The sequence below is a fragment of the Centruroides vittatus genome, unplaced genomic scaffold (genome assembly GCF_030686945.1).
Source record: "Centruroides vittatus isolate TY-2023 unplaced genomic scaffold, ASM3068694v2 contig_216, whole genome shotgun sequence".
NCBI lineage: Eukaryota > Metazoa > Arthropoda > Arachnida > Scorpiones > Buthidae > Centruroides > Centruroides vittatus.
Window position 1 is genome coordinate 362,494 of NW_027121347.1, and position 11,808 is coordinate 374,301.

General features: G+C 39.7%; 1 protein-coding gene across 1 annotated transcript; it reads right to left on the reverse strand.

The window, feature by feature from the left end:
* Nucleotides 1-296: 296 nt before the first annotated feature.
* On the reverse strand, nt 297-9,790 carry LOC136970770 (GAS2-like protein pickled eggs). Its single transcript, XM_067265222.1, has 5 exons — nt 8,940-9,790; nt 2,367-2,474; nt 1,611-1,704; nt 1,437-1,515; nt 297-1,352 (listed from the first exon to the last, which is right to left on the reverse strand). The coding sequence occupies exons 1-5, from the start codon at nt 9,630-9,632 to the stop codon at nt 596-598; spliced, it is 1,731 nt and encodes a 576-aa protein (XP_067121323.1). The 5' UTR covers nt 9,633-9,790; the 3' UTR covers nt 297-595.
* Between the last annotated feature and the right edge of the window lie 2,018 nt (nt 9,791-11,808).

Here is an 11,808-nt window from a genome sequence, read left to right on the forward strand (position 1 = left end):
GCTCGACGGATGGCAAGGCTACTTGTTTATTAGTGGAGGAAGAGGAGGAGCAGGAAGTGGAGGAAGAAGAGGAGAAAAATAAAGGTCAGTGGAGAGCAACACCTAGCGTATTTTTCGGATCACAACCGGTTAAACGAAAGAAATGGATTATTTCTTTTTTTCTTAATGGGATTGTCGAGGCATTTTTTGAGGCATCTCAATTGCGCCAAGTTCGTAGAGGTATCTTGGATGGCGACATTCCCATCGAGTCTTTGCGAGGGGAGTAATTTCGCTGATCGCTTTCGTCTTCCAGTCCCGGTTTCCCGTTCTCCACCTTTTTCTTGTACTGATTGATGAGCAGCTCCATCCTCTCGAGGATCTTCTCGTCCGAGTCCAAGTTATCGTCCCTCAGCATCTCTTCGAGTAGGGGTGATATCTGCTTGGACCTCGCCGGGCTGCTCACCGCTATGGTGGGGTTTTCGGGGAACGCACTTTGGGGGTGGTGGCGGGCTCTTCCGGGGCCTGTACGTCTCCCTGACAACGCTGGGCGCGGAGAGCGCTGCCTGAAGGTCCACGTCTTGTTGCCCGTTCCACCTTCGGTCGCTGCTCGGTCATTCTAAGATTTCGGCACGAGTACCGGCCCGGGCCCTGTCTGGGACAGGACGGGGTTGTCGTCGAGCTCGTCGTATGTCTGCGACTGGCTCCTGGGCATTGAACCGGTACCCGTCGATGCCCTCCTACCCTTAACTGGACTCTGGTTGGGGGATGCCCCTCTGGAGTAGCTGTTGTAGTGGTGATCCGATCTACGTCCACCATAGCTAATAGTGTACAGGTCCTCCGAACTCTGAGCTTTCTGGTAGCAGGAGAGCTTCCGGGCGGGGGGATCCAAGCAGGGTATGCGAGATTTGAATATCTTGGCATCGTTATCATCGCAGGTGGAGCGCCTTCGACCCGTGTAGTGACTGAGCTCTTCGATAGAACTAGCGTCTTGAGAGGACGGTCTAGAGCCCTGAGAGTACCTCCAATTTAGATGGTCCTCTTCGTAATCGGCGCTCCCTCTGCTGATCTTTCGAGGCACGCTTCTACGCCTTCCCTGAGTGCGACCCTCGCCTTCGGACACTTCCGAAGAGCTTTCGGCTGACATGGGGTGGGGGCAACCGTTGGTCTTGATTCGTGGCGTGGGGCTGTCGTCCCTAGTGTGGACACTGGTGCTGGAAGCCGAAGAATCGTCGCTGCAATGGGAATTTCGGGAAGGACCCCGAACTGGGTAATCTCGGTTGTCCATTTCCTGATGTGAAGATCTTCTACGAACTTGGGGAGATGTCGGAACGCTTGCTGGTTTGTCGCCCCTGCCCAGGCCGGGTGTGGTCGATCTGAAAAGAGGAGCAGAAGATTTTCGTGAGCATTCCATATGTAAACACACTACACCTGTCACAATTGGTGAAACGTGATCTCACCTGTTATACGTGACCTGCATCTGGGGGCCGTATTTACCGGGCGACATGCTCAGCTTGGCCGAGGTCGAAAACCTGTGGCCTGCGTAAGAAAAAAAGGCAAACGAAACAATTAAGGCTCAGTCGAAAGTCGTAAATGTCACCCGATCCCGATTGTTAAACAATGCGTGAACTCACCCGAACGACACCTGCACGGGTCGTGTTTGTCTAGGTAGTGCTCGAGGGTGTCCCAGCCGCCGCCTACTCTCACCATCACGTGATTTCTTAAAATCTGTAAGAGAAACAACACAAATAAACGACTCGTTCTAAAATCCCTATTTTTTGACATCTGGCCCACTAAATGCCTGCTGATTCTACCAACGATTGGAACTGTATCACGGAGCATTGAACATGCTGCTGCACACCAGATAATAATGGAATCTGAAATATTCGTGTTAGCAAACACTTGAAAAAACTGGAATTTCGTTTATTTTATGATTAAGAAACCGAAACGCTCGAGCTAGAAATGATTTTTCGAACGGAAGCACACCTGTACCTTTAGAAGGGAAAAGCACGCGCTCACCAGGAAATCGTGTACACGTCCATCTGTACAGGACTTCTATTCTAATCTGTGACAAAAGTTTAACCAGAAACGACTTCAGCTGCACGACGGGATGTATTCTAATAAAAGAAAAAAGACAGAAGAAATACCCCGTCATGCAACTGGAATTGAACTTGTAGGCTGTTATCACAGATGGAAACACGGCAGCTTACAGGTGCACATACCGAAGTACGCTTAACGTATCAACCGATAAGCACCTGCGTATGATTTACAATACTTATCACTACCCTTTGTGCGTATCGTCGCGTGTTTGAGTTGCGTAATACATTAACATTCTTGTGTGTTACGCTCACGTTAATCTGTCAGAAATTCGAAAAAGAAACGTGACCTACCCTAACGAAGATGAGCACTTTGGTGTCTCCAATCCTGTACTTGCCATCCGCCACCCGAATCATAGGAAACTGCGAAGGACAGGTACATCGATTGAGCAGATCCACAACCTGAAAAAAAATCAAATAAATTTAAGAACGTCACAAGGAAAAAAATATATATATATATACACAGCTTTTAATATGAACTTTAACCTCGCGCGCTACGCAACCACTTTCATACGCTACACCTGTTGACCTCTTTAATCGGTCAGTTTACCTAAACAAATGGCTCGAGCAGCGCTAGAGACAATTTATTAGATTTTTTTAAATACTTTTTCATCCCCTAGAAGAGGTTAATATTCTGGACAGACGGTGTCAAAGTTCGGCGCGTGCCCGTCGACAGCATCAACAAACACAGAGAAGAAGTTGTCATCGTTGATAAGACAGCCGCAGACTGGGATAAAAATATCTGACATGGGCCTCTGAGGAGTGGCCTCCCATCGAGTATAACATGATCGCCCAGTTTTTCGGGAAGGAGACCGGAATAAACTCGAAAAATATGACGAAAGGATCGCGTCACGTGACCGGCTAAAATAGGATATGGCGAAGAGACATTGGTATGAAGATTTAAAATAGAAAATTTTCCGCGTGGTTTCGATTCTTTTAAATTGGACCACGCTGTATCAAGTTCCTCCCTTCGAAATTTTTGAGGTCGCCAGTCCTACTCGGAGAATTTCGCGTCTATGTCAATAAACCATTATACAATTAAACCATTTTCTCGTTTTAGGAATTTGAAATAAACTCCCGGGTTCGGGCAATTTGCGTTATCTTCACGATTTCGATCATCAAAATAACATTATATGATAATGTAGCTGATAGATACACACCCATACATAATTTTAATCAATACGACATTCAAACTATCACCATAAAAGAACTATAATAGAACACCTTAATTTTGCTGAGAAACATATATTTTTTTACTTTATCTTTATTTTTATTTATTCTCTTATATATTTTAATTTTATGTTTTATTCCGTTTCTATGGTATATTTTTTAAATTCTTGTTCTAAATTTTGATTTAAATATTTATATTCTATATATGGAACGTTTATGTTCCATTATCGTTTTGTAGACCTGAGGATGACCTGTTAATCAGGTTGAAAACGTTTGTGATTAAAATATATGTTTCTCAGCAAAATTAAGGTGTTCTATTATAATTGTTTAATTGCTGAGCTCTTTTAATGATATACCATAAAAGAAGCCACATTATGTATGATAACACAGCGGACATATTCTTCCAGTGGTACCATGAACCACTGAAGTAGTTGGTTTGCGTCTGACCAACGCGCTGGCCTTTTCCGGGTTTTCTCCACGTGTCTGACCCCTAAATGGGAACAGTTTCCCATAGAAAACCTTCCTGTAGGAAGGCAGATCGCTCAATCCATTCTTCCATAAGTAATTCCCATAGCTACATCATTGCATTCGTCTCATTGGGAATATGCCGACACTTACACCAAAGTAACGTACGATAACGCGGTTTCAACAGCTTTTCGCTCCAGATTTCGCATTAAAATCAATTTTTTCCCCATAATTAGGGGTTAATTAGCCACTATCTACCACGTGAGGATACCTTGCAAGCCCCCCTGGCGCTAATGTCGCGCCATCTGAATGCTCTTTTGTAGTTTTTACTCTCCCCGGTAACAAACGGAGCTATTAACTTTACTTATTTATAACCTCTTAAACTTACGAGCTGACCCATAAAACGCGATCCCCTCCTAAAAGATTCTATTACAAATCACGGAAAGGCGTGAGCTACCAGGAAGAGAGCGGCATTCGGGGGGTGTAACTCGATTTCGATCGGTTACTTAAAGCCATTAAAGACTCCCTTCCGGATAATCGGCGCGGATCTAATCGATTAACCGGCCCCTAATGCGCGCACAATTCGAGTTCCAGGAAGAGAAAAGACTCGTCCTACAGAGACGAAGTCCCTTTAATGATGCCAGTTTTTCGACTCGTGTGACTCACATCTGTGTTATTGACCTTGTGCAGCGCGGCGCAGGCTGGATGCGTAAAGCATCCAGCGAAAAATAGCGCAGTTGTGAATTAAAAAACAAACAGAAAAAAAACGCTAGTGTTTTCCGAGCATTCCGATCGTCCATCAGCATTTTATACCCTAGCGCATTCCACGAGGTGGAAGCTTGACGTAGCGTGATTCCAATTGCTTTATTGGCTCGGAAATCCCGTGCCAAACGTTACGTAACGCACTAATGGAATTTTACCCCGTTTGGCACCGAGTGGCACTGTATCGTTTTCTCACGCTTTTGTGATATCGATGACAATTTATACAGTCTGACAACAATGAATAGTTACATTGATGTCGTTTGTGGCAACCGTGTAGAATTTTTTATCAACTGTGGGCCGTTCTTCTGCCCACCGCTTGAAGTAGTTGGGCCATCAATCTTCTCCGTTCGATGCCTTCCACCGCAAGTGTAGTAAAAAAAAGAAAGAAAAAGAATCTAGTTAATGGGTTTCGATGAGACCCTACGCTTGTTGCACAATTTTTACCGTTTCGAGTAAGTTAATACCCTGGCCGTTTCGATTTTACGACACGGGTTTGGTGAGGTTAAGATCGTTAACCCCCCGCCAAAAACGAAATCCGTGTAATTATATTCAATTACTAAGTTAATACATCCGAAATGGGAGTTATCAATCTGCCGAAAATATTTAATAAGAAAATTATGGGGCGTGGGCGCTTTGCTGAATCATAAAAATTTCCATGTATCTGCCCCTAGTTTCCGCGTAGCGTGTTCAATTTTCGCAGGTGGCACCCTCGTCGATTGTTATAATCGCTACGCTTGGCGCCCCCTGAATTTATTTTTTAAAACTCTGACGTTAATTTTAAACCATCGCACTTAAACCGAAATAACCTTTCGAAACACTTCAAATCTTCATTCTACCTATTCGAAACAATGCTAATCACTCCTTATCGAAATTGTACGCGATTTACAGACCACTTCAATTATTATTCGAGCGCGAAGAATCATGAACTGATTTTATTTTTTAATATTTATGCGACAGAAAAAAAACCCACCCACGTCTTTTACGCTTCGTTAAAGGGGGACGACAAGAAAAAAAAGGGGGCAGGTTTTTCGAAAGTCGTTTTTCTTCTTACGGAATTTTATAGGACGATTGAATTAGCCCCGAGCCCAAAAAATTTATATTGGTTTACCCCGATTATGTATAACTCCAAATCTATTGGACTTCCGCCTAGCCGAGGGGCCATTTTGGCTCGTAAAATGTTTCTCTCCGTCCCTTTTATGTTCGATTTCGATTACTCCGAAAATTATCGTACTTTTTTTATTATTATTATTACTATTATTACCGCCATCTTCGGCGCGCTTTAGGCAAAAATTCTGAGGATCGTATCGAATTCATACGCGATGTTTATGCCAAATTATTATTCTCGATTTCGTTCGGAAATGCCAATTTCCTCCCCTTTCCCGAAAGCTTGAAATTTTTCTAAAAAGCGCCATTTTTTCCGTCGTGATTTGCGCTTCGTGCTATAAAAAAATAAAATAACGTTATGTAATGTTTACCGAGAAGAAGATCTTCTTGGCTTCGGTTTTCTCTACAAAAGTCTCATTTTTTTTTCTTTCGTGTTTACCGGCGCGACGTCACGAAACGGGAGGCATTCAGCTTCTCCACAATGCGTAAAAACCGAGTGAAAGAGGCCATTTGTGCTTGTTTACTTAATAGATCTCCCTTTTCGCTTAATCCATTCCCCTTTTCGATACTAAAGACGTTTATTTTTAGTGTCATTCTTCTTGTGTCGTCACCCATCACTGATTTGTGCCATTTGTCTCTTTCAATAGGGGGTTATAAATCTTTCTTAAGCATAGAAAAATCGATATGGTGAATATATACAATCAATTCTTCGTTAATCACTCGTCATCAACAAAAAAAAGACCTTTGAATACTTCTTGTCACTCGAATTACTTAGCCAGCTTCAAAGTAACTTTCTCTAGGGAACAACGGCTACATTTTTGTCAATTGTTAAGGAAAATTACCGGTCGCCATCTTTGGATCGTAGTGGAAAAAAAGCGCAGGTCTCTTCTTATATGCATTTATGTCATCGCACCGATTTACTTCATTTAATTTCCCCAGAAGGCACAAAATCTCAAATATATAATATCCGGGAGATAATATATTCTGCTGACGAGTCTCAGCAACTTTATATAGATTAAAATCTCTTTTTCATAGCATTAAACTTGCAAGAACCTTTATAAACAACCAGAAGAATCGAGTAATTCGGTTATGGTGTACGGCACAAACCCGGTTATTTTTCGGAAAAAAATGCATTAATTTGATAATAAATCAAATTTATTCCTTACATTCACAAGAATTTCTTCCATTTTCATTCCAAAAACACAAGAAAAACAGTTAGATTTTCGTAATTAGTGGCCAAGATATGGGTAAAAAAAAACTTCCGCCATTTTGAATTCCACCAGGAGGAACATCTTCAAATTGTATTTTTTCCCGAATATTTTCGCATTTTATTTATACAAAGATTTTCGAGTAAATATTCAAAAGCCGCAATACGATTTTTTGAATTTTTTTTCCATTCATAAATCACAAATTTGCATTTTTTTCACTGAATAAACAGATTCTTCCTGGGAATTTAACCGGCATTTTCTTTATTTCCTTAAAAAATACGCCAAAAATGTATAATTTAATGAGGAAAACAAACGTTGCAAGTCGTTATTTTAAGCGTAAACATCTTTAAAATTACATTTATTTAGTGACTAACTCCATTTTTATTCCTTTACTGTTATGACGTCAGAACTGAATGGCAACAATTTAATGACTTTAAAACAGCTTTTTAGTCATCAAAATACTCAGAAAATGAATTCTTAAAACTTATATTCTTTGAGGAAATCCCATTTTCTATCGTATTTTTCTTTTAAACTTTAATTCGAAAGAAAAAAAAATGTCTGCCGGATCCTCGTAGTGACGTCATTACCGTCACGATCGTCTGCTTCTCTAAGTTACTTTTTTCTGTTTTTTTAACGTTTCTTCTTCACTCAAATTATTTTTATGGGTGGAGTTAGCTTACTCGCGTGTTTCAACTTCCATCTGTTCGCTGTACGGCAGATGGGCGACCTTGTGTAGGATATTCTCCACCTGTTTAGAATTAGTTCCATTAATCCATCCGCCATAACGCACCTACCTTTACCCTCACGCCCCCTGCTGATAAAATCGCCTGACCTAAATAGATATTACAAAATTCGTTTGGGAAATGAATTGTTTTATTATTATTAACTCGAAACGTCGTGACGAAATACGTTTGCTTTTTATTTATTTATATTATTATTATTATAGTATATAAAAATATACTGTATTCATTATTTCTTCTTTTCGGAAAAAAATTATATATATGATGACGTAAATGTGTTAAATCATGACGCAATAAAAGTGGGCCGGGAAATGATCCGATGCCCCTGGCGCCCGATCGATGTATTAACGCGTTGACCTTGTTACTGAATGCTTAACAGGTGTTCGGGAATCGAAGGCCGGAGGGACCGGTCCATACCGGGATGGGCGTTAACCGATGCACGTGCGACCCGTCAGCTCCCAATCGGCGATTCTGATGGTACGGATTGATCACTTTCGCCGGTTTCCTTTTTTTTCTGTGGTCTCCTTTAGCGATCTGCATAGATAATGGGAGATCCCGATTGGAAGATGGCATGCAGCAAGCATTCTAATTTTACTCCCATACATCAATCATATTCGTTAGTTTCCATTCAGTACGAAGTCTAGAATGTACAGTACGTCTACGATTTTGCCCCTAAAAACTGATTATATTTACGTAACGAGACGATACGTAAAGCTCTATCTTGGTATTTTTCTACGAGGAAAAACCCCCGAAAATAACTCTGACAGCGTGTCCATTAGAAACCCGCATCCGGAAGCGCTTTCACAATAAACAAATAAAAAGTGGCAGAGATTTTTTTCTCTACGAGATTATGCCACCTTTAAGACGCCTACAGTCAAAATTACACCCGTTTTCTATAACTTACGAAATTTATTAATATCGTTATCGACACGCAACGTGTGACGTTGCCGATTATTAAGAGGAAGCAAGAGATAAGGAGCGATAAAAACAGAGGAATTTTCAAAAGCCCCTTTTCCCCGAGGATAGTTTTATTGATCAAAACTACTTACTTATCGAACAAAATATAAGAGTGCCACCGTGGCCGACGTCACGTAACATAAGTGGACTTCCTCATCCCTCGAAACTTGGTTATTGTATTTCTTTTATTAGTTCTTTCGCTACGTTTTTATGATAAATTTAATGCTTGACTTTATTGCTTTTGTATATAATAAAAGCTTCAGCGTGTGGTCACCCCCTCGCTGACTTAACGCAGGGGAGGTCGAATCGTGGGTTTTTTTTATTCTTTCTATTACGTAGGGAAGCGTAACTGAACTCATTGGATGTAAACGAGGGGTGGTTGTACTACAGCGTGATCCTACTCTCGCGAGTTCAAACCCCCTTTCGAATTAGTGTGACATTGGTATAAAGAAATGACTTACCCGTTCGTGCAGGCTTCTCAAATCATTAGTGATGATTTGCATCCTGGGTTCGGAATAGGTATCCGAATCGTCGTCGGCTTCGTGTCCATCCGAGTCGGCACCACCTTTAGCAAGTTCCGCATCGATCTCTTGTTCCATTTGCACCAGTAGCGGCGCAGGCATGCCAAACATGGCACCTCTTCTCGCCACTTCCAAAAGGCAGAGTATGAAACTCCTTTCGTTCTTACGCATCACCAGATCTTCCGTTTCGAAGAGTAAACAGTCCTTGATGGCTAGACTTCGGCACCAAGTGATGAAATTCGATACATTGTCGCGTGCGTGGAAAGTGCCGGGCATGACTCCTGTCCTATAGACAACATCCCTATCGGGGATGGGCATATTGACCCCATTGTGACCCGCCTTGTGCCAATCGCGTGCCATGTGAAGCACATGATTAGCGTGTTTGCAAAGTATAACACCGGTCTCTAGACGATCCATAAAATTGTCCACATTGATGTCCAAATCGTAAAGGCTATTCAACCATTCGGCCAAATCCTCCTTCATGGCGTATAGATATTCTTCGCTTGATTTGAAGGGCCGGAAGGGCCTAGGTTCTAAGTGGCGTAGGAGATGGAGATCGTCGATGGCTAGCCCTTCGCCACCGCCGGATGGACAAGTATCCACGTCGTCTGCGGCCATTCTAATTCCCTTCATAATCCGTTACGTTAGAAAGGTGCACGACTAAACACCAACCATGTCATTTTGAGGGAGAGGTGTACCTCGTACCGAAACACACAGCTAACTAGTTGACAAACTAGCTTTACGCCAAATAAAAACCCTATGTCGGCTGAGATACATGTGACCGCATTGCTGTAGTGACGTAGTAGTGCTCTTTCGTAGCGCCATCTCTCGAGGTGATAGTAAAGCTGAAGCGATCAACAACAACCCACCATTGAGAAAATTTCCCGTCTCTCCGATACCCCTAGGGAAATTCCCTAATACTATCCGCGACGCTCGCATTCCGTAACACTGCACCTCTCGAATTTCGGGGGAAATTACGCGTCGTTTTCGACAATTTAAACAATTTCTTTAAAAACGTTTCCGTAAATGTTTACAAATCGGGACACACAATGCCGAACAAATTGACCTTGTTTCTAATAAACACAGAAAAAATCGTACCGAAGTCCGAAAAAAGAAACATATACAGTACATGCGTATAAATTGTATACTTTATTATTAAATAACTTCACAACAGGGAAGAAAAATATATCTCGACTAAATTAGGGAAAGGATGATAAATCATCTTTGCCCGACGGGGGTATAGCGCACAACTAATTTGTAAGGATGCCAAATCGTGATTCACAGTTGTAATCTTTAATTTCCCTAATTAGGATCGCTGTTGCCATTCGGCATTATTCATTAATTAGGTTCGATTAGAGTGCGGTCTATTTTTTTAATTAATAGAATATGAAAGTTTAAATCAAAATATAATAATAATAACTTTTTCGAAATTCTTTTGTGAATTGTATCGATGAGAGGCGTTTCCTCACAGTTCCACTTTATAAGATCGGAATGTGTTAATTTTCACTCTTACCGGATGTTGTCATGGCGATTGCCTCTTCACTTTTGTTTAAATAAAAAACTTATTTTTATTTATTAACATTTTCTATAAATAATTTTTAAATAAAATATTTATTTTAAGTGATAAATCGTTAAAATTTCGAACATTATTTTTTGAAATTTATTCCCAAACTCGTAATTCGTTACCATAGCAACTAAAGTTTTAATAATTTTTTTTAAATTTCTTTTATTTACGATACTTTTCGTATAAAATCGAATTTATTTCTAATGTATCGATATTAATTTTTCAATTATTGTGCATTTTAGTTATAAAAATTTAACATCGATATTATTGAAAGCCGATTAAAATCTCGTACCATAGCAACATGTGGCTTTACGATTAATTGTAATTAATTTAATTAAATTTCCATAAGTTTTATATATTAATATTCCATCTTAAACTAAGAGTAATTTAATCTTTAGAAAACTCGGAAATCTCTTTATGTAGTAGCCATTAAAAGTCGAATTCTTGTTGTCATAACAACGAAGTTTTTTCCTCGTCTCTCTTTCCATACCAGCTGATAAAGTTGATCTAATTTAACGCAATTAATACAATTTATTAAGAAATTATTTCCTTCATAAAACTCAATTATATGCTTAAATAAATAAAATTTCCATTTGTCATCGAAATCGACGTATTTCAAATTGTCGTTACTATAGTTACGAAAGTTATCTACTGTAGTTCGTAACGAATGAATAAATTCGGTTAAAACTCTATATTAATGTATTTATTACAATTTTATCAACGGCGATGACGTTATTATCGCTTTAATTACTAAAAATGATCTCGATGACAAAACGCAAATAATGAGACTCGACCCGATTATAAATAAAACTGATTAAATTGATCGTATCTGCTTGATATTTAAATTAAATAAAATAATCATAAATACAAAAGTGCATATTCCAATTTATGAACATTTTGACTAATGACAAACTGTAAAAAAAACATTAAAAGATCATGTTGCCTTAGCAACCTGACGTCATTTATGTTATACCCGATAAAGTGCAATATAATTAAATATATATTTAATTCATAAATAATAATACTTTCTATACGAGAATTTAATCGATTTTTATACGATTGACCTTTTTAATAGCCATTACTAAAAATATTTATTATTTAATAGAGAGAAAAGTTGAATTTGTTTGCTTGTATTTATTTTTTCTTTTTTATTTCGTAATTTTAACTTCGCCACAATAATTTGATAATTGCGCCTCCTTTTAACATATTTTTTCGTTTTTTATTACAAGCATTTTAATTATATTA